Source organism: Oreochromis aureus, linkage group 3 (genome assembly GCF_013358895.1).
Source record: "Oreochromis aureus strain Israel breed Guangdong linkage group 3, ZZ_aureus, whole genome shotgun sequence".
Lineage (NCBI taxonomy): Eukaryota > Metazoa > Chordata > Actinopteri > Cichliformes > Cichlidae > Oreochromis > Oreochromis aureus.
Window position 1 is genome coordinate 9,610,375 of NC_052944.1, and position 27,915 is coordinate 9,638,289.

General features: G+C 40.8%; 1 protein-coding gene across 2 annotated transcripts in view; it reads right to left on the reverse strand.

Annotated features, from left to right (window-relative positions):
* Positions 1-16,024: 16,024 nt before the first annotated feature.
* Positions 16,025-27,915, reverse strand: part of LOC116315508 (RAS guanyl-releasing protein 2-like) — a 39,509-nt gene continuing 27,618 nt past the window's right edge. The window contains exons 11-17 of one of the 2 annotated variants that reach the window (XM_031733831.2): positions 27,509-27,628; positions 26,472-26,587; positions 26,233-26,374; positions 22,101-22,137; positions 19,258-19,416; positions 18,371-18,433; positions 16,025-17,491 (exon numbers count right to left, since the gene is read on the reverse strand). In XM_031733831.2, the coding sequence (XP_031589691.2) occupies positions 18,375-18,433; positions 19,258-19,416; positions 22,101-22,137; positions 26,233-26,374; positions 26,472-26,587; positions 27,509-27,628 (633 nt within the window). In that variant the 3' untranslated portion in view covers positions 16,025-17,491; positions 18,371-18,374. Of the gene's footprint in view, positions 17,492-18,370; positions 18,434-19,257; positions 19,417-22,100; positions 22,138-26,232; positions 26,375-26,471; positions 26,588-27,508; positions 27,632-27,915 lie in introns of both variants that reach the window. The other variant, XM_031733830.2, reaches the window with a different exon arrangement.

Sequence of the window (27,915 nt, forward strand, 5' to 3'; positions counted from 1 at the left end):
ACAGGGCGGTGTTTGCACCCTTTGTTTTCAGCTGAGAGGGCACAGATATTTCATCAGTGACTTCGTATTGCCCATTTCCATAGCTGATTATTGGCTCATTAACTCACCGTATCAATTTATAGATTGATGGCTATGAAAAGCACTAAACCCAGGGGTGCTGTGGGATCCAGCTTAAGAGTCACTGTTAAACATGAGCAATTTAGAAGATAGTGGAGCATTGCTTGTAAATGGAGGTTTAAGATGCCTCGTGGCTCAGCTGCAACTATATAGCGAAACAGATGGTAATAATCACGGGGACATTTCCACCACAAAGACTGATGTTTAGTATGTGGTTTATGTGTAGAAAAGTCACTCTGAGAACCTTTTGCATGTTTCAACCACAGAAAACACATCAAACGGACTCCCAGTAGTTATTCGTGGGTGCCCAACAATAGCATTTAAGCCCCCATCGCTCTGATCATTACAACGACAACAGAGTAATATATATATTTGTCTTTACTAGCAGAATGCAAAACATTACCTAGCTGACATCACTCTTGCCTGGAGTTCATCTCAACACAGCAGGACGGTTTGGGACGACTCATGAAAAGTGAAGAAGAAATGAAGTGTTCTTGGTGTACGTGTGTGTGGCGTGGCCATCTCCAGAAGGCAAGCCTGTGTTTCTCCCTCAGCTTTGATTCCTTTTACAGTCTCAATTTGAATTTAGGTGGAGTGAAAGAGAGGTAGGGGGGGCTGGTGGGAGCAGACAGAGAGCACAGGGGTTACTGTCAGACAGAGATCCTTCTCTCCTCTGCTTATCTCAGATTCTCTCTGTCTGATCACAAATCATAGCCCTGACTTAACTCAAGCAAAGAGGAGAAAAGCCAGAGCCCCTCAGCTATCTTCGCTGCTTATACCCCTCTTCTCTATTTCTCATCTCTGTCTCTGTCTCTCTCTCTCTCTCTTTTCCAGTCATGCAACTCGGGGCGGCGTCCTGGCCTTTAAAAAGGCAAACTTGTAATCTGATAATTAACAATCTGCTAAATTTCTCAAAAGGAAAACAGTCATGAGAAATGTCTGCCTCATGCCTGTGAGTAGGATGACCTTTTGCCGAGGCTGGAATGGCAGGCGAGGCGACTCACTTAGAAGCATTTAATTAGCTCTGCTCACGGCTGTGTGTGCTGCCAACGGACAGATGAGGGAGGAGGAAAGAGATAGTCAAGGCCAGATGCAGACATGTAAAATGAAAAACGTTTCTTATTTAATACTTTCCCCCCCATCTTAATGCCACAGCACCCTACTTATTGTGGAGTGAAGGTGGAGGAGCAGTGGAAGCGACTCAGACAGTAGCAAGCTTCTCTGGCTTTTGCAGTATTTCTCTCTTTCTTCTTCTTCTTCTTGTTGTTGTTGACTCCAACAGTTCCCTTTTGCAGCCTCAAGGTGAGACTGTAAGGTCAGGAAGTGCATCTTTTAAAGTTTTATGACTCAAAAAATTAAATAAATATAGTCAAATAAAAGTATCAGGCCTCTCACTACTGACTACTTTCATTCTGTCCTCTTCCTCTGTGTTTGTTCTTGCTCTTTGGCTTTCTACGCCCAGGCTGACTTGTCTGAGTGTAGGGTACACACTAACCTCAGCAGCAGTGTAGGAACATTGCAGCCCTTTGGCATATTTAGTGGCTTTCCCCAGAATGTCAGTGTTCATCTGCTGCAAAAAAGAACAAAGCTTACAAAGCAGCAAGAAATGTTTTGCTCTCTTGCTTTACTTTAAGGAAGCTCTTCTGCAGTTTTTTCCAATTAGAATGCTACAATGACTTGATGAATGCATGTCTTTATTCTGTTCTTTATATATACTTTACATACTGTATCCTATTAGCATTGCTTTGTAATGACACAGCTCCCCCAAGCTGGGATCATTTAACTTTTGTGCTTCACTGCTTTCTTGCTTTATAGGACACAATAAGGAGATACATTCCCTAAATCACAGTCATAATGGCAACTGCAAACTAAAGCTGTGATTTAGCCGCATGGAAAGGGAATAATGTACTTCAGAAATCCAGAGACAAAACACCCACAGGAATCCAATGGAAGTCAGTTCAACAAAGTCAATAAACGCTCACGATTCTACCTCATTTCAAGCACACATAGACAAATAGTGAGCGGGATATTACTACTGTGACTCCAAGAAGCAGCCAGAGCTAATGCACTTAGAGGGTTAATCACTGCATTTGTATGCAAATATGTATTTAAGAGTGTCTGCCCTTACGAGAGGGTTGAATGAAGGAATTGGGCCCAGGCAGTAGGTGACATTCAGCACCATTGTAACCTCTGCAGATAGCTTCCCTAACGCTATTTGTGAATGTTAATTGCTTTTTGGCTGCCGTTGCCTCCCTAGCCTCCACCTGTCCCTCTGTACCGAGCAACTTGAGACTCTCGCTGTCCTTAAAACCAGAGCTTACTGTTAAAAGAGCGAAAATTCTCCCAGGAATAATGTTTGTTGTCTTTGCGCATCACATCAAACTGATGCCTTTATGATAAAAGTGTCCCTTGCAGGAGAACAACAACATCAACCAAAAGAAAGGAGCGACTTCAATTATCAAATGTATATGTATCTATGTATAGGATAGGAGTGTGAAAGGATTACATTACACAAAAAATACCATCTTCTATATATAAGGGGTTTTTAGGGGGTTTTATTTTAGATTTTTCAGATCCACATGTATATACAAAAACAGCAGGAGAGGAAGGGAGGAGACTGAAGAGTAAAGATAAAGATCTTTCCATTTCTGACAGGGTGCTTTGAATTGAGGTAATCCACAGAACTGTGGAAATTAAAACCTCATCTGTTAAAAAATGCAAATAGACCTTTTTGATTCAGCTGTAGAGAGAAAATTGCTGAAATCAAAAGATTACCCCCAATAGTTCTAGATTAGGTTTCACTTTTATTCTCAGCCTCCTCTCTTCCCCTTGCATTTTTTTTTTTTTTGCACTGTTTCTCCTCCCTTCTTCCCCCAGATTTCAGTCGGGGTGTCTTACTGTTCCATAGACAGGTGGAGGAGAAAGGGAAATGGATACCTGGGATCTAAATTTGGCCTGTAACAGGGATATCAGGTACAGTCCATAGGCAGTTTATCATGCAAGCGGTCTTTTTAAGCAGCGTTCACATTGGGAAAAGAAATATTAACCTACTAAATCCAGATTCAATGTCTTGCATTATTATTATTCCAATCAGTGTCTTCAGTTGTGACAGAGAGAAATTGCCAATAAATAAACAGTGGATAAATCTTAAAATTACCCAGGTTAAAAGTGACACTAAACATTTATGAATGCCATGAATCTGTGTGTTAAAACACAAACCATTTAGTCTGGAGTGGTGTTTTATGGACTGCGTTAAGTGGACAGCATTGCTAACAATCCTTTTTCTATTTTGTTTCTATGGCTTGCAGGCTGCCTCTTAGTGATATTCAAGCAAAAGCCATATAAATGCTAACAGCATTCCATTGATTTTCCTGGGTGTGCATGTGTGTTTATGTGTGTGGTCGTGTCTAAGGCATCAATCTTGTTTACATGGGCAACTTAGGGTGGAGGTCTCAGCTTGGGACAATATCAGATGTAAATTTAAACCCCTTTAAATTAAATTTCCCCCCTTTAAAATCAAATGTAATGCATTTACTGAGAACAGTCTGCAGTTATTTGACCCCATCAAAGCATTAAACCTAAACAGGAGTAAACAGAGATGAGAGGGAACACAGATTTTGAAGATGGAATTTGGTTTATCTCTGCAAAAGCTCAGAAGTGCGAAATAGAAAAAAAAGCACAGAATGTTGCAACCATGGTATGCTGACATTAGAGAGAAAGGGCACAGGGATCACAGGGATCAGTGTTTTCATTTGTGTCTGTTGTGTAGGGTTATGTGAAAACAGTGTCCTGACAACAACCCTTTCGCACATTACTGCGCCTAGAGTATGCGACTCTGGTGGGTTGTCAGGCAAGATACATATCACAACAAAGGGAGGTTAGATAAGAGGTCATCACCATTTAGTTTGTGACAAAGATTGCCAACATATTTTTAAAAACACAGTTAAAATAAATTTTGATCACAATATTGCATTTTTAATAGCAACTCATCTTATAGACATTGCCCACCCACCAAAAACCTGTTGCAAAGAAATCTGACATGTTTTTGGCAAATGCTTAAGCCCACAGTGGTCAGGTGTGGGTGTACTGTGGGACTTTATGGGTGGGACAAACCAAACACGTGGGTTAGTTAGATGTACTCTTATAGGGCTGACAGCAGTTTTGTACTTTTGGTTTTGTATTGTTAAATCCACTATGGAAATGAACACGGGAAAACACATGTTGTCCCCATGTAGGCTAGCATTGTTTTTGTCTTTTTTTTTGGCCCTCCTCTTTCCCAAGACGGAATTTGGTGGAGGACCCCACAGTGGGCTTATCCAGAGAAAACCCACATGGGGCCCATTGCAGTTTTGACTTTTCAGTTCCACCTGGGCCTCTGTAAGGGATGAGTGTGGGTTTATCCTGCCCAGACAGCCTCACAGTAAGCTCACACCTACCCACTGTGCGGTTTGCTTGGATATTTTTCATAGTAAGAAAACACTACACAGAGAAAAGTGACAACTGTGGAAAAGATGAAACCACAGACTGCTCTTGATTCAAAACCTCAGTAAAATATAAGTTAAACTGAATATACTGATATACTTCATTTTCTCCAACTCCATTGACTGGCTTGTTTGAGAGAAATTGCATGTTGTGGGCATGTTTGATGGGGCAGTCTTCTCAAGTCATTGAAAACATGTCCAGAAACACTTCCCTTTATGTCTAAATGAGGCTGAAAAATGAAAAGACTCAACCTGCAGATTCAAAGCAAAACCTGTTGAATGTTAAGCATTGCATGAGATTTCTCATGAGATTCTGTGCAACAAATGAGAAATATAATTAGAGATACTGAAATGACAAATGCATTTTTATTTATGCATTAAATATTTTATATTCAGTTTAGTCAGCTGACAACTTTTCACCCTTCACTTTTGCACCAAAGACTGGTCAATCAGATTTAGCCCAGAACGCAGTGCCCATGGACTTCTGGTGGTCTCTGGCACCAAGACACTAGCAGCAGGTCTTTGTGTCTCAAATAGCATGCAATGTGGGGCCTCTGAGTATCTGGCTTGTTCTATCACTTTCCGTTTATGCGGGCAGTTTGAAGGCTGCGTCAGTGCCCGGGGCTCTGATTGTGCAGAGTGGTGGGGCACATTGTCCTGCTGTTAGAGACAGCTGCCACTGGGGACTGTCATTGCCACGGGGGAGTGTACTTGATCTGCATCAATGTTTAGGTGGGCAGTATCCACATGAACAGCACAGTCCAAAGTTTCCAAGCAGAACAATGCATTCGAATGAGACAATCAATCTTATCCACTTCACCTGACAGTGGTTTCAGTGTTGTGGGCCCTCTGTGTATATACACCCAGAGTCTGCCTATGCTACATATCTAGCCAGTGAATCCTTGGGCTCATTGCATTCATTACTAGCAAACCATTTCACCAGTGTGATTTTTGTTTTACATAGAGATCACCAGCCAATGTTTTAAATCAGGGATCTAATATGTAATATGTGCTTGTAAAATCCCATAGGTTTGAAAAGAATCTGAGGTTAACTGCTGACTTCATCTGTGACTCATCTTGTTCATGTCTTTCCCTTCCCCCCTTGTTCCCACTGAATATGGAGGACAAACGCATCAAGGCGCTCATAAGCCTTTTTAATCAGCGTGAGAGATTGCCCACATATCTGTTAACTCTGTCACTAATGGCTATTCTTCCTCATTAGGGATTGTTATGCTCCCTCCACCACGTGCAGGCATGATCAATTCCTCTATCATTTAGGACCAGATCAATCTCACATGGCCCCTCCCTTTTTAAACTCCAATATCTCCCCCTTCCATCATGATGCATTAGAGCATCTAATTAGTCACATAGCCCAGGGAGCGAAACTGGAGCAGGGGAACATGTCCGCACATTCAAGGTGGGCTCCAGTGGTATAGATAAGTCTTCATTAAACTAACTCCCATATATCCACACAGTAGTATAAAGGGAAGATAAGGAACATCTCTGGATGTGGATAGTTTGTGAGTCAGTGCATTACATTACAGTGTTTATCTTTTTGGCTGCTCCCTTCTCTTAGTGCGACAGATGTATGTTTTTATAAGACATTAAGACATATGTGCTTCACTTTTGGGCCTGTTTTTAATGTCAGTTGCTTCTGTGTTGCAAAAAATATTCAATCTTCACTTTGAGTTGACCTCTTAAGTGTAAAAGGCAGATAATTTTATCTGTTTCCAGCACAAAAATTAACTTTCTTCTAAACTCAGATATACAGTATGTCTTTTTCCAGTATGCCAACTCCACTTTGTTCTGAAAATAAAGTGAGCCATCTCATCCCACTGGCAGCAAATAAAGCCCAAAACAAAAAAAAAAACAAAAAAAAAAGTGGGTCAAGATATGCAGGCTCATGAACAAAAGCTGTTTCAATGACATTATCACAGTTCTGGATGTTTCCTTTAAGAGGAGGCTCAAGACTTACCCTTTGGGTGCAAGTGAATGAAAGCTTGGATGGGCAAGCTTTTAGTGAAGCCATTTGGGAATCATTGTTTCTTTGGCGTTTAGCTCAGTTATAAGGTCAATACAGCTATGAAAGCACACTATAAAGCCAAGGTGTGCATCTTGTCTTGCAGTGGAACAACAAAGCAAAACCCCAAAGCTCTTTATAGCAAGAAAGCTAGTAAGACCTGAAGACACTGGATGTACGTGTGTGTGCTTTTTTCATGCCAAACGATAAATTTGTACTTTTTTAAACAAATATATTATTATTATTATTATTATTATTATTATTATTATTATTATTATGGTTCAATAAAGAAGGTGTGATTATGCCTAATTCCTTAGAGTGCTGAATCTATTAACTGGCAACACAAGGTTAAAACACAGTCCTCCACTTTAAGATATATTTAATAGCCAGGGTACAGTAAGTTGAAATATGACACCTGATAAAGGTGCATTTAATGAATCCACATATATTGTGCATTGAATAGTTTGTAGCTAATAGCAGTGCAGAAAAGGGAATTATTTCATTTTTTCCCCTTTAACCTTTTTTGCTCAGCCTCCTAAACCTTAGCAAGAGAATACTGTAGGTTAGCACAACCTGTTGTTACCCCTCTGCCATGCTCCTCTTCATCTCACTGCAGTGTGCAATGTGTAGTGTCGACTGCGAGGTGAAGAAAGAGGACAGAGGGGAGGTATTATTTATTAATAGTCAGTCTCCCCAAAGCTCTGTAAAACATCCTGTTGAGCTCCCTGAGGTGAGCACTCAGCTTCAAAGCAATTAAAACCAAAGCTATGAGAGTGGAATGAGAGCAAAGGAAAAATGAATAGAGCAGGAGAAAGGGAGTGAGATAGGCCTGGCTAGCCACAAGGCCAGTGGGCTTGGCTGACTGCACAGTCACATACTGTAGATTCAGCTTTCATGCCTGGGAGAGCCGGGGCCCTGAGCAGAATCAACTCCCCAGGTCAGGGATCCCTTGTCAGGGTTTAAAACCCCAACGAGCCTGAAGACTGACAAAATCCTCTCTGGGGAATTACGCAACCATAATGTAGCGATTGTTTCTTATTCTATCCTTCTGAGTCATGTTAAGAAGTTTTAGAAATAAAGACCTAAGAAACACAGACAGAAAGAAAGAAAGAAAGAAAGAAAGAAAGAAAGAAAGAAAGAAAGAAAGAAAGAAAGAAAGAAAGAAAGAAAGAAAGAAAGAAAGAAAGTGTTCTTAATGTTCTATCTGCCAAAAAGCCTTCAGACTTTGGAAAGATTTTTATATTGTGTGGTTAGAAATGCTAATTTGCCATGTCTAAATGTGAGGTTTAAGGATTAGCTCTGTTTTCTACTGTATATTGGTGTTAAACTATATTGGCAACCCCTGCAGGGTGTTTACCTGCTTGCAGCCACATGCTGGGATATGCTCCAGCTGCCAACAGAAATGACTGGTCTCGTAAAAACAAATGAAAATCTACCAACATGTTGGCCAAATTAGCCCAAAGGCGGCCAATAGCTAGGAACTACATGATGTGAAAGAGTGATGCTTTCAACATGTTTGAAAGCATCACTCTTAAACACAAGAACGCTATGCTTCCTCACTGCATCCAGAGGATTTCTACTTATGAACCTTAAACCTCATAAACCCCCATGAAGCAAGGTTAAGCCTATACCCATCTGCAAATGCTGTTAGGCGTCATAAATGCAGCTTAAGTGGCCTTTAATAATGGTGGGCTTTACATGCCTCTTGGGCATTTTCTCATAAAAAACCTGGAAGGTTTTTGGCAAATCGTTGTCTCTTATGGGCTTGTAAATCCTTTGCATGCTCCTCTGACCACAATGACAATAATGTCTTTAGAAGACTTTCTAGGCCTTCAACAGCCTCATAACCCTTAGATTATTGGCCTATGATGATGCTCTGTCCCAAAATGCCCTGTTGCCCCTCCACGTTTTTCCTACTGACCCTTGTGTTCCTCTTTGTTCCTGCACATCTAGGAGTATTTTTGTCATCAGCTTGATTTGATCAGCGAAGAAAAAACTGGAGAAAGAAAGGTTCTGTGAATAACTTATGAGTTCTCCTAGCTCAAAACTGAGGCATTATGATACGTATATTAGTTCCACTGTTTTCCCATTCTGTGCCCGCTGTCAAGGTGGGTTATGCAACTGAACAGACTGAGACAAAGCAACTATTTTGGGCACAACGCATGTGTTTGCCTCAGAGCCACGAAGGAGACGATGCCTTGCTTCTGCAAAAGTGAATAAAAGTGACGTAGGAGAGGAATAGGATGCCACGTAATGGTGACGACAATTACAGTTATTGGAAGCAAAAGTACTAAATGGAAGGGGAAACTGAGCGTTCATCCTTTTATCCCTTTCCTCTCTATTCATATTCTATGTCTCAGTGGCAGAAGGCTGAGAAAGGAAGCTAAGAAATCCTTCTTCACATCCTCTAGCTCTTCCTGGGGCATCGCAAGGGGTTTCCAAGCCAACCCAGATATGTAATCCCTCTAGTGTGCTCCGGGTCTGCTCAAGGCTCTGACCACATTTCAGCAGGGAAGCAGGAGAAAGTCAATCATTTTCCCAAATCACCTCAACTGCTGACTGTTCTATTCTGAGATATCCCTCAGGGACAGTCCAGATATCCTGCTAGGAAAGATCATTTTGTTCTTTTTATTAAACAGTCTTGTTGTCAGATACTATCCATTTGCCATTACCTACTGCCACTGCCTCAGTGGTCTCTGAAAAAGAGATGGAGAGTGTATCCAACAAGATCTCTAATGATGCCTCTTTTGCGGTGTGTGGGAGTTGTGTTAGGAAGTCTACAGAATTTTTTCTTTCCTCTACCTGACTATATCCTCAGCTGGGTTCAGTAGTTCTTGTCTCCTACTGAGAACAGCCTTGGCAAGGCTCTGCATCCTTTTCCTGAGTCATCTGGTGGTTTGCCAAAAAGCAGCCTGTCTCCATAGCAGCCAGAAACTTTAGCAAGGCTCGAGTTTTTCCTTTCAAGACCACATTTGCCATAATCTACCAATCCTCAGATTACCTGGGAATCTCCCTAGAATACCCAAGTCTGAAATGACAACTTTTTCAGATTGATGGTTTTGTACATACAGGAGGCTATTCCTCCTGATAGAAAGATGACCTTCTGGTTATAGTTGTGAGCGGCTGCAACCAGGCAGCATCACAATAAGAGATTTATTTAAAGTGGGCATTTTCCAGGACATATTAGGTGCAAAAGGAGACTGAAATTAAACAGTGTACATCATTGATCAGCTAATTCTCCTACTAAATAATCCAGGATTCATTTTCCATTGGGTTTTATTTAATTGAAATTTTTGAGCTGACTGCGGAGGGCAGTAGGAACCCATCCAAGATATGATATGATTTTAGATCGCACACTGTGGAGCTGGAGTGGTAAAAGTCTACCATTAATCAGTTTATTCTGGAAAAGAATCAGTTAAATGAATAATCCACAAATTTATACCCAATGAGAAGAAACGTTGTGGTCAGAAATGTCGAAGAATGACTCCTTTTTAGCGGTCTTAACCACAACTGATATCTACTCAGACAGCAAAGCTCTGCAGCGTGTCGTTTGGATATAATGTATGAATAAATATTTAATTGAAGTATTAACAGCACTCTGAGATCTCCATGTCAGTATTCTTGGCGTTTTGTTAAATTTAAAAAAAAAAAAAAAAAAGAAAGAAAGAAAGAACGCAAACATTTTTATTCAAAGGATAACCAAGGATAATAAATACTAAATTCATGTCCTCCAGGTATAAATCAACTGAGTAACCTCCACCACACAGATAAGCAACACCACACAAATGAATAAATGACAGAAGGACAAAGAGCTACAAAGGGTAGAAATCACAGGACTGCTGAGGTGCTCTGGGCTGAAAGCAGACTATTTCATGCTTTCACTGATGAAATATAACTCACCTTTCAGAGAGATGATAGCCTGCATTTAGAGGCAGGTCTTTATTGCAGCCATTTATGCATGCATACTTTTATAGCCTATCATATCTGTGCTTTCATGAATACCTCAAAGCAGGAATGTTAGATGCGCTAAAGTGCAGCTTATAATCTTCAAAAACACCATGGGAATGAAAGGTATGGGGACTGTAAAGTACATCCAGGGATAAGCTTATTGTCGTTCCTTCAGTTTTTTTTAGGGGTCCCTTAGCAACAACGGTGACCCGGCTGTTCAGGTTATACATAGATAAGTCTCAGATGCTCCGCTATCGGTGATGCCAGGGTCACGAGATACAATCTGCAGGTCCATCAGTCAAAACAAGTTTGCTGCTGAGGTGTGCTTCCCTGCCTCTCCTCCTCCTCCCTGTCCCGCCGCTTTAGGAATATTAAATATGCGAGGCGTCCCCACTGCAGATGCAATGCTATTGATTTGGTGTCAATCCTCCAAGCCGCAGTAACTTGATTTGGTATCAGCAATGGCTAAATGAGACTTCTCCCAGCAAGACCGGGAAGAATGGGAGAAGAGGTGAAAGGTTGTCAGTTTCTCATTCGGAATGACTCCCTGTTTCCAGGTAGCTTAATATTTGTCCATAGCCCTTTGGTTAAGGATTCAGTTGGTCTCATCTTACGTCTTGAGAAAGCTGAGGCTGATTTTACATGGCATTTGAGTACATAGCATAACCTTGGCTACTGTGCCTTCTTCTCTTCTCCATTAAAAAAAAAAAAGCCTTGAGAGTATTGAAACTGCAGAGCCGAACCTGACATTAGAAGTGTTTCTCTAATTCTTTTAAAGTTACACCAGGTCCTGGCCACATCCCACTGGGTCTCTCTGGAGAAAGTCAAATTTCCTTAAAGCAATATTCATCATAACTGATTCTCCTCTAATGAGGATTCCAACCCCCTACAGTGCCCAGTGCTTCACCAGAGTCAGCAATGATCTTAATGCAATTAAGGCTGCAGCCTGACTGAGCCGCTTCGACTTTGTGAGGGACTGTTTGCCCAGCTGCTTTTTAAAAAATGTCGACAGAGCCAGATAAGCAGCGCTCAGGCGCTCGAGGCGCTTTCGCTGGAACCTATTTGACTTGCTTTACTCGGCATCAACTTCATTTATGCTGTTTGACTTTAAAGATTACTTTGAGCGAGAGACATCTGTGGATGCAATTTTAATACATACGTGGTTTCTTTGAATAAAACACATGTACTCACTCGTTTTTCTCTGCAGAGACACCTGCATGCTGTGGGGTGAAAACATATTAAACACAGCTAGCATGTGTCTGCTGAAATGGTTCTGAGGCTATTTTATTTATTTATTGCTTGTCTGTGTGCTGGTGAATAAGAAATAAAAGTATAAGTGACAGCTTATAAAGAAGTAGCAGTTTATTTTATTTACAGTATGCATCTTCTTGTGCAGTTTTTAAAAAAAAATGTTATTTTATTATATTTCATTTTATTTTATTTTATATAAAATAAAATAAAATATATAAACATATAAACGGCAGAGGACTCTAGTGCCGTTATCTGCATTGTGATGCTGCATTGTGATTCACCATGAACCCCTGACAGTGGCTCTGTTTTTGCCACATCACTGGCACGGTTCCCGCCTCACTGCTAGGATCCCTACATCGCTGCGTGCTCTATTACAATAGCTCAACATTGCCACCAAGTGGTACACAGCAGCCATGACCCCGGTTTGGCAGAAGGTTAACAGCTCCAGATGCTTGCAGTCAGTGCAGCACAAGGGGACGGCGGTGCAGATGCAGGTGTCACTGTGGGGCTCCAAGAGACGAGCAGACGTCAAATAATCACAGAGCTTGGCTGCATTCCCAGTTTTTGATGAGCAGACATGGAATCAATGATCTGTTCATTAGTGCTACATGAGCAAATCTGAGAGTGATCTGCTGCCCAAAAGAAGCAAAAAAATCAATACTGCATGTGGATACTCTTTGTGCCACATCCTTCTCTCCATACATGATAACCTTTTATCTTTGGCAACTGAAACGAATACCTGCCAATAACTAGGAACAAATATGCCTCTATAGTCTATCAGGGGGCTGTGGGTCGAATCTTTGTCTAATTGAACATCAGCTGGGGGTGGGGGTGATGGGATCTTAGCTAGAATGTGTTTTAACTCTCGGGCATTCGAGTCTTTTCTTTCCTTGCAATCAAGGTCACCGTGTGAGAGCGTGAACAATGCACGAGGTTATTTCCCTCCTGCCTTCATTACTATACAATTAGCTGTGGTGCTATTCAATTTCCCTCATTTCAGACTTTGTAGATCGATATTGCTCAGGCTCCTGGCTAAGTAGCTGCGCTGCTGGTAGGGCTTTTCAATAGCTGAATGGGAGGTATCAGTCACTGAGCTAAAAGAGATGTTTGAGAGCTGTAGTCGGCGATGGCCACACACACACACAGTTTGATGAGCGGTTGTAGAGACTTTGCAAAAACAGTCTCGGAAATATGGGGGACACTGGGTGATTTCAAAGAGGAGATTGTGCTAATGTCAAGTTTGAACAATGGTTTCACTAACATCATTATCAAGGTCATTTATTTGCTTGTGTGGAGTCTGTTGAATTTTGCTTTGAGTCTCCTTTCCTTTGTGGATTTCATTCATTGCTTTAGTTCAAAGGTACAGAAAATGGGTACAAACACTTTTTTGGTTTCAATATCATTAATGGACCTTCTTGCAGGTGGAACAAATAGCTACAGAAGCTGAATGTATCACAGTAGCATGGTAATGTGCTTAAACTTGAATGCATCTACAGTACAAGGCGGTATTTGCCCCTTGTCATGCTTAAATGTTACAGACTATCAAACAAATTATTTTATTTTCACTAGCCACACCCCAACCTGATAATTGCTAGACCTGTTTGAATCAAGAAATTACTTAAATAGAATCCGTCTGACAAAGTGAAGAAGGCTAAAAGATCTCAAAAAGCTGCTGGTAAGGCTTTTCAGTAGCTGAATGGGATGTATCAGTCATTGATTGACAGATGTTCGAAGACATCCTGCCACAATCTAAAGAAACTCAAGAACCAATTAGTTTTTTTTTTTGTTTTTTTTTTTACATCTATCAGTCTGGAAATTGTTACAGAGTCATTTCTAAGCTTTTGGTACTCCAACAAACCAGAGTTAGAGCCATTATCTGCAAATGTAGTGCACTGGGAATAGTGGTGAACCTTCCCAGGAGTGTAAAAGTATACTCCAAGAGTGCATCAACAAATCATCCAGAGGTCACAAAAGAATGCAAAACAACATCTAAAGAACTGCAGGCCTCACTTGACTCAGTTAAAGTGTTCATGATTCAACAATAAGAAAGAGATTGGGGCAAAATGGCATCCATGGGACAGTCTGAAAGCAAAAACGAATGGTGACCAAAAAGAAAGCAAAGGCTTGTCTCACATAGAACATACACAGAACTCATGCAGTATAAAATTTAACTCTTTGGAAGGTTTGAGTCCCATTACATCGGATTTAACACTAACACAGCATTTGGCAAAAAGAGCATCATACCAACAGTCAAACTTGGTGGTGGTGCTGTGGTGGTCTGGGGCTGCTTTGTTGCTTGAAACATGACCATGACCATGATGAACCCACAAATTGGGCCCTCTACCAAAACATCCTGAAGGAGAATGTCTGGCCATCAATTTGTTCCCTGAAGCACACCTTAGTTGAGTAGCAGGACAGTGAAACACACCAGCAGGTCCAGCTGTGAATGGCTCAAAGAAATCAATTGAGGTGTTTTAGCATAACCTCAAACTGGCCCTTCAAAATCTTGTGGTGTGTGGTGGATGAAAACAATTCTTCAAAGAAGCATGGGCCAAAATTCCTCCACAGCAATGTGAAAGACTCATTGCCACTTACTGCAAGGGCTTGATTGCAGTTCTTGCTGCCAAGGGTGGCACAACCAGTTATTAAGTTTAGGTGGCAATTACTTTTTCACATAGCTTAATAAATTAGATCATCATTTTAAAAATGCATTTTATTTTTTTCTCGATGATCTCTGTCTCATTTTTTGATTTTGATTTTTTTGAGGATGTGAAATATTTAAAGGTCAAAGAAATCCAGATGGCAGCAAATACTTTTTTGTGACACTATTCGTGTGCGTGATAGACCGAGGTCAAAAGGCCAGGTTATGAACACATCACCTCTCCAATTCATCAGCTCATTTTTATTTGGCACAGTCCCTCATGAGAGCATTTAGCAGTATGATGACAGGAGGGATGAGATATGAGCCGAGCCAGTGGCTACAGAAAGTCTACCGAAAACACAGAGCGAGGGCTGTGCAATCAGACGCCAAAACTGACTTCATCTCAGAGAGTAATTACATGTGGCACTGACTCCGAGGCTCATTCAGGGCTGGTTATTAATGCCTATAATGGACAGGCAGCAGAGGGCACTGGATCATGGTCACATGAAGGGTGAATGAAATGCACTGTAGTACACTGTAGTATCCTGTTTTGAGGGTGGTTGTTTTGTTAAAAAGGAGCTATTGTGCTCCATATTTTTATTTGTAAACTTGACTTGGGCAGCCAAATAAGCCATGGCTCATCCTTATTTACCTCACACTGGGGTCTGGTGCAGGCCATCAGTGTGAAGCGAGTGACTTTAGCTCACAACCCTTTCCCTAGCCAACTTGTCTGACAGGTTGGTCACTGAGAATGAGCTGTGTGCTCAAAAATTACCTTATTAGGGTTATCCACTGACATGACACAGTCAAGAGTACAAAATAAAGCTTTTGAGTCACATGGTTTGCTTGTATATATCCTAAGTGTATATAACAGTTTATGCAGTACATTAAAAAACAAGGAACATAATAGGTCCAGTAAGACCTTTTTTCAATTGCCGTTAAACTGTCTATTGGAAAACACTTGAATTTGGAATCGTAGAAAAAAGTCGCATTGATATTTTAATGTGCTGCAGGCCATACATGCTATATTAAACTGGGCCGTTTTGTATTAAATGTGATGAAGTGTTCTGAAGTTAAGCATGTTTGCAGCTAGTGTTAACTAAATCATTTCACACCTCCACTCCGTTAAACCTCTTTGTCTAATGTTTTATTGAGCTAAGCTGCTGTATTTTCAGTTCATCTTGAATGGACAGATTCAGACAGGGGAACAAAGAGTTCCCTTTTTATGAATTGTGAAAGAATATCTTTGATGTTTTACTTGACAGAATTGTTCAATTTTAAATTCTCCAGGATAAAAAAAAGAATTTCTTCCTCACCAAAATTGCCAGCTTTCATTATGAAACATTATCTGTATTTATGGTAACAGCACAAAGTTTAAGTAAAATAAACCATCTTTAAGATCGAAGCAGCTGCTTAAATTTAAAGTATTCTCTACTCAAGTAAAAGCAGAGAAAGATTTATGTGAATACACCTTTGATTCAGCATACAAAGTGAAAAGGACTAAAGCAAGACGAATTTTACTGTTATTATTATTATTATTAGTCACAGAATCTCATAACAAGAACACATATTAGAAAGTTGCCTGCTGCATTTAATACTGAGGAATCATGTAGAAACAGACCACGAGGAATAGCATGACATCATTCCGAATAACAGCAAACATCCATCGTCAGGCAAGGAGTGGCACAGAAGGACAGGCATATTCGTTTTTTTGTGTTTTTTTACGGTAAAAATAAATACCAGCTAACTGAGGAGCCTCATTCAGTGACAAACTGGCAGTTGAAGCACACGCCACTCAAAGTCTGAAGTCATCTCTCCACAGGCACCAAGAGACAGAAACATTTCCTCTGTCTGCAATTTCAAGACATCATACTTGCTAAATGAACAAAAAGTTGGCGTGCTACGTAAAAAAAAAATAGCAAATTTAAAAAAAGAAAAAATTATCTGTCAGGAGAATACGAGCAAGAAGGAAGAAGCATGCAGATTATAAACAGCAAAAATACAACTTGCATGGAAACTTCTCAGGAAAATGTTTTTAGAAGCTGCTGTCAAATGAAAACGGCTCCAGTTCTAGTCTTGTTCTTTTGATTATTTCATTGATTTTTTCTTTAATGCTCTCAGCGCATTTACTGGGAAAGAAAAATGGGCTTCTTCATGTGACAGCAGCATTCCACTGTTTCTGCTACATTCACAGTACTGCAGGAGGATAGGTCATCTGTCACTGCACTGGTACGAGACAGTACTCTATACTGAAAATAACACCAACCGCAATAACTATAGTTACTGATATTCAGGTAAACATGACGAAGAACAGAACATTAATTAAAGTCCATCCTAATTACAGCCGTCTCCACGGTTCCTTTAAGCCGTTTCCTTTGCTGCCATTGTCATCGCACTTCAGACGGGCACCACAAATATTTTATCTGACATCAAAATTGGTCCTATTATTGGTCCGCTGAAATGTATTTCAAAACAACACGATAAACAAAAGGAGAGGGGGGGGAAGAGTTGAGACTGTAGCTTAGTCTGGGTGGCAGCTTTACATTCTTGGCAATAACAGCACCTCTTTTATGTTTTAAAGAAAAGACAACTGCGCCAATCTGCAGTGTGCTCAAATTTACAAACTCCACTGACGTGAACATTTCACCAAGAAAATACAATTTTGTGGATTTTCTTTTAAATATATATAGATATAGATATATATATAGAGAGAGAGAGAGTAAGTATTGAGTAAGTATTTTACAGTAACACTCGTGGCCGACACAGAATCAAAATGCACATCTTTTTTTTTCATAGAAATCATACAGAGACATTCAGTTCACACTGGTCGTCACATTCCTGTGAGTCAGGCAGAGAGGAGTGCTGCTGCAGCGTGTGTCCACTGTGTGGCAGCATGTAGGTATCCTGGATCGTGTTCAGTGCAATTTCTCCTCAGCGCTGAGGGTTGTAAATCTGACACACTGTAGCACATTCTTTGTCTCGCTCTCGAAAGGGGCTGATTTGGCTTCTCGAACACCGACTGTCGGAGGGATTCTAAAAAACAGAAGTGAAATCTGTCACCGGCCTGTTCATCGAAAACACTCTTCAGTTCAAGACTCCTGCAAAGATTTGTCCTACACTGACAGTCAGATGATGCTGTGTAAAGGCTGTGGGAAACTGTGGTAACGGTGAATAATTGCACTGTCTCTCTGCAAGGGAAGACCACAATCTAGGCAAATCAGGCAGGAGTCTGACATTCCCTGTGTGTAACTTGGTGTAAAATACTGTGGAAATGTGCACGATTTTATTGCACTACATCTGTAACATCAAAGACGAGTGACCTTAAAGGAGTAAATATTATCATTATTATTTCAGTATTATTAATCTCCACACATTTGTTTACCTCATCCGGGATGATCACCAATACCATATCTGGTTCATATTGCCCTTTTTTATGCACTCTGATACTTTTTGTTTTTGTAAATCTCAAACTAGTTTCACTTCTGTGGGAATAAGCTGAGAAGAGAACTGAACTGTCATTTGAGGTTTCAAGCAAGAAAGGGATTAAATGACAACACATTGATGTGTTTTCTGTGCGGTTTCATTGGTTACGTGGCTTTAACAGGAAGAGAAATGAGTTATGCCAGCAAACTGGGAAATATGTAAGCATATTTGAAGGTAACCAGCAACTCTGTAGCTAATTAATTAATGTCACACAATTTGTTATTTGTGAAAGAGCTACAGGTGATTACTGTGGTAGCGCTGACAGACTGTGTCAGGTCCTGCTGACTTTACAGATAACAAAAATTCTTCCAGGTCAAAATGGAAGCTATAAACTCATTTAATTAATTAGGAACACAACTAATCAGCGAAAACATATAAAACAATTATCCAGTAAACGGCAAATAAGCGGTCAAAGTGCACCTCTCTCACCTGGTTATAGATGGACATCAAATACTCCTTCCTCCACTGCCTCTATATCCTCCTCAGCAATTACTAGTGGGAACAGAGAAGGTGAGGGCAAAGAAATAAGTGGCGGATTGGTCAGTCATCTGGAAATGCAAAGCATCGCCTAAAACCCAGAAATGTGCGGCCTTTGTCTATTTACCATTCCCAATTCATTTGTCTGGCAGCATTGTGCTGCCCACTGATGGAGCAGGTTTGCACTGATACAGAATTGAGCCAGGCAGGGCGCCACTTTTGCTAATGTCTGACGAAAACACTGCCTTTATGAGTCACTAGCCTCACTGCGGTGGACCATTTACATTTCCATTGCAAATTACACTCTATTGTTGGAAGAAAACCCTCCAAATGTCAGCTCTCCACACTCAAAGGAAGACAAAAGCCCCCATCAAAAAGTGGAGGTGTTGCAGTGGTGACATGAAGTCAAAATTCCTCCAGACTACACTACTTGTTTATCTTTGATGCCTGCGATGGGAGATTCTATTTTATCAGTATGAGGGGTCATACTTTAAGGTCTGTACACATATCAAGCTAGCTGGTACTGTATTCATTCCTGTGAGAAACAAAGATTCTAAAAACAAGTAACTCGATGCTTGAAAAATACACTTATTCTGTGTTTTTTTTTTGCTTATGCCTGTAGGCCACAGCCAGCAGCAGGTAGTTGCATAAGGACTATATATATAGTAGAAATAGGAAGGCTGGCTCTATCCAAAAAGACTGAAACTGATCAGAAATGTTGTAAAAGACAGTTATCAGTGGAATCACAAGTCATTTTTTCATTTTTCATTTTTAATGTAATACATATTTAGACATATGTGAAATGTGAGGGATGCTATCTGAGTGTAGATGCATCTTACCAGTGTTCTGCAGGCTGGGTGGGGTGTTAGCAGGAGGAGGGAAGCTGTAGGATCTGGCCTGGAGAGCTGGCGGCGCTTCATGGCTGATGCTCTTGGTCCTCTTCCGGCACTCAACAGCCAGCCGGCTTCGGCAGGCCTTATGGCAGTTCACCCCGCAGGCTGCAGTGGGAATGTTTGCACGATGGGAGAAAGATGAAGGCAGGGACAAGTTTCGGGAGAGGAGGAGAGGACGGGGGGATCGGAAGGGAGGGAGGGACAATCGGCGAGAGAGTAGGCGAGACAGGAAAAAAGGATGAGAGGGCCAGGGGCGAGAGGAAGATGGAGAAAGAGGTGGAGAAGGAGGGTCAGATAAAGGGACCGGTGCAAACTGATGCAACGGGGCAAATGGGAGAGCTAGCGGTGACAGTAAAGTGCTTCGACATGCTGTACAGACACACGAACACTGGCACATGCACACGGTAAGGCCAACTGTGCCCGACAACAGCTCTGTCAGCTGCGGGTAGTCTACAAGGAGAGGAGTGATGGGTCACCCAGCAAGGCAGTGGGAAAGCACATGAGTTACTGGAATCCACGGCAACAGAAATCTTTCCTGGTTCATTTCTTCACTGTCACTGGTGATAGTCACCTGACTTTAAATAACTATAAAGTGTGCAAATAAGCTGAGCCTGCAGCATCGTATCAAGAGAAGAAAACAGTAATAACCTACATAGTGGCAATATAACTAATTTTGATCACACTGGATTTTTTATAATGCTTATTTTTTAACTCGTTTTGAATTTTTCAATGTAAACTATATATAACACAGATATTGTCAGTTCCCAAATAATGACACACACCTCTCAGTCTTTACTTAAATTCTCGTGTAATCTCATGTATTTCCAATGTATATGAAGCTATAACTGTTGCTGCTTCTCCCAGTCTGGTGAGCAAAGCAGCTGGGGGATAACAGACAGATCTTAGAGCGGTCTTAAGGTCTAAAGCAAAAAAAAAAGAAGACTACTTGCTAAAATGTCAAACTGATAGAAAGAAGCAAAGATGTTTCTGTGATATTAATGTTAGAATGCTGGCATGACCACAGCCCTACATCTGTTCAGGCAGTGAGAGGTTTCTGATTCAAATCTCAGTAGCTGACATCTACTACCCCATTACACACACCAGACAACCCACACACATCAAGAGCGCTCCTGCACTGCACTGCACTGCAGTGGGTGATTCATTTCAATTATGTGCCTGCCGGTCTGTCTACCTCCCTGAGTTTGGGCTAACAATGGTAATGGGGATGAATGGCTGTGGGGCTCTCTCATTGACTTCCCCTGGTCTCATTAATGGAACAAGCCAGAACTAAAACTCTCAGTCAGGCTCACAGAATGCACTCCTGTAGAGTGGAGAGGACACGGGAGAGTGTGAGGGTCAGTGGCATGTATGTGTGTCCGTATACACAGTGCAAAGAAATGCATCAATCTCTTTGTGTGGATCTGCTTGTGTTATTTTTTTTAAAGCAATCACATGCTTGTCTTTGTCTTTTAATAACAAACACAAGTTAAAGATTTAAAGCTCCTTACATAACTTGCCTCATTCACGCAAGCACTTTTTGCTACTACTTTTTCTATGTACCAGTCACACATATCAGAGAGCAACTTGGTCTTAATATCTTTGACATGTAGACTGGAGCAGCCAGGGATTGAACCACCAACCTTCAGATTAGGAAATGACCTGCTCTACGTCTCCTGAAGTACTAATCCAAGTCTCCCATCCAAGTACTAACCAGGCCCGACAAGATTGGGCGTGCTTAGGGTGGTGTGGCCGTAAGCTAGTCAACATGACGTCATCATGAAAAATAAGAAATTACTATGCCTTAAAGTTGTTACACTAATTCAAATACAAATACCTGTATTTGTTAACACAGGTGTCTTTTTGCTCTCCTCCAAGGCTCCAAGAGAACAACAAAGCATTACATCCTGCGATACACAAGGACTCAGCATACAATACAATACTACGGTGAGGTTTCTCAAGCTGTCATTGCATTAACACAATACTTAACTTCTTCTAAAGAATGAGACATTCACGCTTGCGCAACCAAATAACTGAACAAACTATGCAGGCAAGGCTGACTGAGAAATCTTTGCAAAAACCTGACATGGAATTTAGTTTATGCAACACAGAAAAGGCAGGGAAATGCCATCTATGAAATATCTGCCCTAACTTTTTTCACTCAGATGTCTGAGCTGTATCCAGTCACTCCTTAAAAGACTACAGCAGATGGAAACTAGGTTTATTTGCATTTTAGATCTGGCATCCTGTCCAAACCTTTGCTTGACATCTGGAGAGCAACATATTAGTTGCAAGTTATTTAGAGAGTTTAACGTCTGCAGATCATCACTCTGCTTTACAACATCAGCACAGACCACCAGCAGCATGTCCACAGAGGGGGGGTGGCCAAGCTGCAAATGTGTTTAAGAAGCTAATGACAAGCAGTGTGTGACAGGGTGGGAGGTTTTGGAGGTAGCCGGCCTCTGTGTATGTGCATTTGTGAAATGAACCAGCTTCTTCAAACACAGGTCCACTTGGAGGCCTGAAAGGGCAAATAATTCTCCATTGTGTATAGTGTGTTCTCCGGTGATGGAGTTTATCCAGCTGCTTGAGCAGAGGGCTTTGAATATAAAAAAAATGTGATATGTTTGATGACATTTACTTAGCACTCAAAATCTGTGGAAGGTGCAACAGATGGGAATCGATGGCTTCAAAAAGAGGCACCAATTCCTTGAAGCCTGTACCCTTCTAGCTAGAACAAGTTTATTTGCGCAGAACACAGGGAGCAAAAGCTGAATGAATTCCTCTCTTACCTTTACATTTGTAGCCTTGCTTGTAAAATCCCCAGATCTGGACAAAAAAAAAGAAAAGAGAGGGGAAAAGGAGTGGGGTTGGGCATTAATTCTGATTTTATTTTGTTTAGGACAAGAAGCATTCAGTTTTATTTATGGACCACCAAATCACATCAACAGTCACCGCAAGGCGCTTTATATAATAAGGTAAAGACCCTACAATAATACAGAGAAAACTGCAACAAACAGGCAACTATGAGCAAGCACTTGGCGACAGTGGGAAGGAAAAACTTTTAACAGGAAGACATTTCCAGCAAAACCAGGCTTAGGGAGGGGCAGCCATCGGTTGTGATTGGAGCATGAGGGGAGGGAGATTGGACAAAACACACTGTGGAAGAGAGCCAGAGATTAACAACTGATAAAATAAAACGTGGTGTGTAAAGCAGGTGAGTGAAGAAGAAACCCTCAGTGCATCATGGGAAGTCCCCAGCTGCCTAGGCCTTTTGCAGTATAACTAAGGGAGGGTTCAGGATCACCTGATCCAGCCCTAACTATAAGCTTTATCAGAAAGGAAAGTTTTAAGCCTAATCTTAAAGTAGAGATGGTGTCTGTCTCCCGAATCCAAACTGGGAGCTTGTTCCACAGAAGAGGGTTCAGAAAGCTGAAGGCTCTGCCTCGCATTCTACTTTTAAGTACTGTAGGAACCACAAGTAACCCAGCTGTCTGAGAGCAAAGTATTTTATTTGAGTAATGTGGTATGTATTATAAGGTACTTGAGGATAAATGTGGCCTTATTCAACCCCTTATATATGAGAAGAATGATTTTAAATTCATTCAGATCCTCAGGATGATGATATTACAACTATTACACCTTAACTGAAAGATTGCCTAGGACTAATATGAGCACCCCCACATAAAATGTAGAAAAAATACATATTTCTACTTTAAATGCTAAATATGTGGAATCAGAATCAGAAGTGTCTTTGTATTATTTATATCATTTGACCTGTGTGGAAATGTGTATTGAAATTAATGGAAACCAATAACTTCCTGAGAAAGAGGGAATTACTCTAAAAACTTACAACTGGAAAATGGTCAGCTATAAAGAGAAAAGTACACATAATTAGTGATTATTGGCTAAGACGAGTTTAAACACCCTTGATATCCCCCATTGATGCTGAGCTACTGAGTTAAGGCTTGACAAACGCAAAGCAAGAAAGAGGTACAATGAAGCAAAGAGACATGTAAGGTGTGAGAGCGAGATAGAGGGAAAGAAAGGGGGAGAGAGACGGGAGGCCGGCTGGACAGAGGGGGTGGAGGGGGACCGAGATCAAGCGGGATGCAGGGAGCGCGCAGGCAGTGGGGGAACAATGACATGAAAGAGCTGAACTGGAGATCACACACCACACTGGCACATCTGAGGAGGCACAAAATATCCTGACCTCTTCACACACACACATACAGACACACACAAACCTACATGAATGACAGCAAAGCCACATACACCAGTAGATGCACATTTGCACACTGACACAAAGAAAGTCTCTCACACACACATACACACAGCCAGAGGCTTTAAAACAAAGGGAAGTTAGTTCTGAGCAGAATATCCAAACACAACTATCATCACAGCCCTGCCTACGCTGACTGACCTTTAAAGCCTCTGTAGACCGTAAAACACAACACACTACAAACAACAGCTGGAAACACACTGGTTTTAATTTAAGCTTTCCCACCTTTACTGGCCGTAGTCACACATTTGATATAAAAAAATGCACTAGGAGACGTTTATGTTTCTATTTTTGAAATCATTTCTAATGCCTCAGTGCTGACTTTTGATCCAGCACTGACAAGCAGTTTGCCTTAAAATACCTGAGAAATTAAATACAATCTTTTATCAAATAGGAAAGTTCAAACAAGGGGAGACAATAATATGTTGCAGAAACTGTGCTGTCTTTCATGCCCAGACTGTAACAAAACTCAAATGTCATTCCGTTCCAGCTAAATTGCTTAATACAATAAAAAGTGAAAAAAGGTAAAATTTGGCTTTTATACAATGAGAAAAGTTTCCATTTATCATTCTACTGAATTCCCATGAACCTTTTTTTGTTATCGCTTTATTTTAAGTATTTTCAAATGAGGGAACAAGTTGTTTTCTAAGGACACACTGACATCGGCCATTATTGTGGAAGAAAATGTGCAAATTTGGAATTGGAATCACTTTATCTAGACAAGCTCAAAAGTATTTTTTTTTTGGCTTTAGTGGAGGAAGGGGGTTAACTGACCAAACTAACATTTTAGTCTGTCAGACAAAAAAAAGATAATTACATCTGTAGTAATTTATGTAATGCACATAAATAAAAAAGAGCACACATCCCACCCTTTCCATGTGCACACATGGAAAAACAGGGGCAGGGAGAGCAGCAGCATGACCCTGTGCAGGACACAGCAGGCAGGAAAGCCTGGTGGACGGGCACACCTCTGTCAGCCGCTGTCAATTAAGTTTAAGGCTGTGAAATCATTTGCAGTGAAGCATCACTGTTCACAGTAAATGTAGACGCGTCCTTCTCGGCCTCTTGCCAATATTTTTTATTTTACATTTTTTAGAATTAGGCTCAGGACTGGGAGTTAAACTTAACATGTAATTTTTAACGTCCATTATTATTTTTCAGTTTGTAGTTTAAGAACTGTAACCATATTAAACAAATAATATGAGGTCAATGTACAATTAACCCTGCAAACCAAAAGCTCATCGACTGCTCCAAACACTTAGTTTCAGACATTACATATTCTTACCAAACTCTGCAGTCCGGCAGGATAAAGTCACCCACTCATGTCCATAGTAGATTTGTTTAGAAATGCTAGTTTGCAGTTTGCATGCATGTACAAAATCCATAAAAGGAAGACTTTCGTGGTCTGTACCTTGGAAATCAAGTATATACTACATAAGACATGCAGCCTGGAAAAGATCTGTGACTGTAATGAGATATTTTTATCTTTTGTCACAAGGTATGAACACTCCCGTAACTCAAGACAGAATAAAAGATGCAGCATGTGTCAAATAGCCTCGATGCATCACTCTGTGCAATTTCTCTTCTAAAACTTGTTTGAATCTTTTCCATCCTCCTGAGACGGAGAAGCTTGCACACGGTCCATTGTCGGCTTGCTTCTGTAATCTGTAAGCCAGTAATTAAAATAAAAGACCAAAGAAGAATGCAGGCACCACAGCACCAGACTGAACATCCTTGTGTGAATACCGGTGACTGGACGCTGCTGTTTACAGAAGGCCCGGCTGGAAAGCTACAGCATGTTTGAGGCAAGTGTTGAAAAATGTGCTGCAGGAAAATATTTTGTTTGCACAGGAGCCAAGAGGAAAGCAGGCAGATGAGGAAGTGGTTGGTGTACAGTATCTACCTCTGCCACACACACACAGATATATCCAAACGAAGAGGCAGACTGCCAGGGTCGTTATCTTTTCCTGCTCTGTATTCTGAATTTCCCCCATGACGATTTAAAAGTAACAAACTTTCCCCAGAGTTTAACGTGCTGCTGTGTACATGTGTGCATGTTTAATTTTAATGAAAACACATACGGTTGGCCGTACTTCTCTCTTGAGAATTGGCCCGCTTATAATGCAATGTAAAGAAATGAATGTGATGTCATCTCAGTGTCTCTACTTCAACACTAAAGGCCTGTTCTCATTACAGCTTAGTCACTGTCTGTGTCTCAATAACACAGAGATCCTTGGGGGACTTTTGGGAACGTTGAGGGCCAGAGGATGCACACTCACACACCCGTAACACTGCCACAGACAAGGGTTATCATCTCACCCAGTTAACTTCCTCTCATATTTCCCAGAATGCAACTTCAGCAGTGTGTGGCTGCAGCTCAAAGTGATTGCACTACCCTGACCTGACAGGAGGAACCTTAAAGAGTTGTGCTACCACAGCTTGACAGTAACAGCCAAGACAAATAATGAAGTGCATGACACTGGGGCATTTATAAATCATACAGCTGAGTCAGTGCCTAAAATCAAGTTTTTCATGGACTGTGTTTCATGAACATTTTAGGATGGGCTGAGGTCAAAAGCAGACTTATACATAAGCTGAAAAGATGGCTATTGTTCAAGATTTAGGCATAGATGTTTACTCACAAAGCCAGCACAGTGTTCACAGAACGTGGGCTTGACATAGGTGGTCTCAGTAAAAGTGTGGATGAAACCCATCTTGCAGTTCAGCAGAGAGCTGGCTTTCATAAAGTAGTCTATCATCTCTTCCCTGCTGATCTTCCCGTCTCTGTAAGAGGACGCAGAAAGAGATGAACGTCATAGAAAGCAGATTGTAAGTAGGCTCAGTCTATAAAGTGCTTATGAATAAAGCTACAGATTCTCACTGGTTCTTGTCCAGTTCTCCAAACTTGCTGAGGTATGGAAAGTTGTTCCTGATTGCTTCAAATTCATCCCTGGAGATATTTCCATCGCCATCTGTGTCAAAGTTCTTGAAGACTGACTGAAAACAAGAAAGATGTCAAGTAATTAGGCTGTTTCAGGGAAAAGTGATTACTGTGATTGCCTGAAAAATAACAAAGTAATTTATATATTTAAAATTTAGATACATAGATTTGTCCATGCATGAGCTCTGCACCAAGTTTCACAACATTTTTCTTTTCCATGTTTGGTCATATATCTGCATTTCACTTGTTTATTGTGTAGTTTGGGTAAATTAGCAGTTCTGATACTAACACCTGTAAAACACTTCCTTTTTCCTCTCAGAGCAACCAAAAAAACAAAATGTTCAAACTGGGAAACAACTATTCCCCTCCCTAAAAGGCAGAGAAACCCACAGCATCACAGGATGTCACAGTTATTAAATAATGTTGATTGTCTTTAAACTTTATAAATATATATATATACAGTAGATAGAACAAAGCTAACACTTTGACTGGGTGACAGCCAACTTAACACATCTGGAAAATAACATTTGCTGAAACAGAATTTTACAGACAGAGTAGATCTGTCATGCAACTCATTTGCAGATGTGCATTTGTGGTGAAGAAGTTACCAAAACACATACGCCCTAGTTATGGTAGTTATGGTTTGTGCTCTTATCAGAAAGCAAGACTCTAAAAAAAACTACACTCTGACATTTGTTAAATCTTTGACAAGCCCAATAAAATGTAGTAGAGCAGACTAATGCAGTCTAAAACATGATTTTGTAATCCAGCAGTTTGATAATGAAGAGCACTGGTGAGCGTTATTGTTTTTGAATTCATCATTTTAGTGGTAAAACTCTAGAGATGTATCTGTTTTTGAACTTTTGATCTCTGACAATTGTGGTGGTGAGTACAACCATGGCTCATCTTTATCCTTATCCTTGTAAAACCTCTCAGGCCATGAGAGATGTGAATATGAAGGGAGCAGAGAAACTCACTTCCACCATCTTCTCTATGTGTTTCTTGATGATCGTGGGGTCAGCGCTGGGCTTCACTGAAACGGCCCACTCATCAATCATACTGGGCTTGGGATCAGGTGCGGGGGCAGGGCTGGAGTTCTGCTACAGTTGATGAGAAATCAGAGACCATGAGATCAATATTCGACCAGAGAAGTGAAGCAAAGAAAGCTGCCACACAGGGCAGAAGTCAGGAATAACCTCGGTGGATCAGAATGAAAATACTTTTTGAAAAAGATTTCCAGCGTAACAATTCTGATATTTTAATATCTTAAGATAAATATTGTCTACAGTATATCTGTCTGAAATGCAGGCAATTTTAGACTGAGGTTCAGAAAGTACACTTAAAATCACCATTATCTATCATAGCAAGTCTGTAGAAAAGCAAT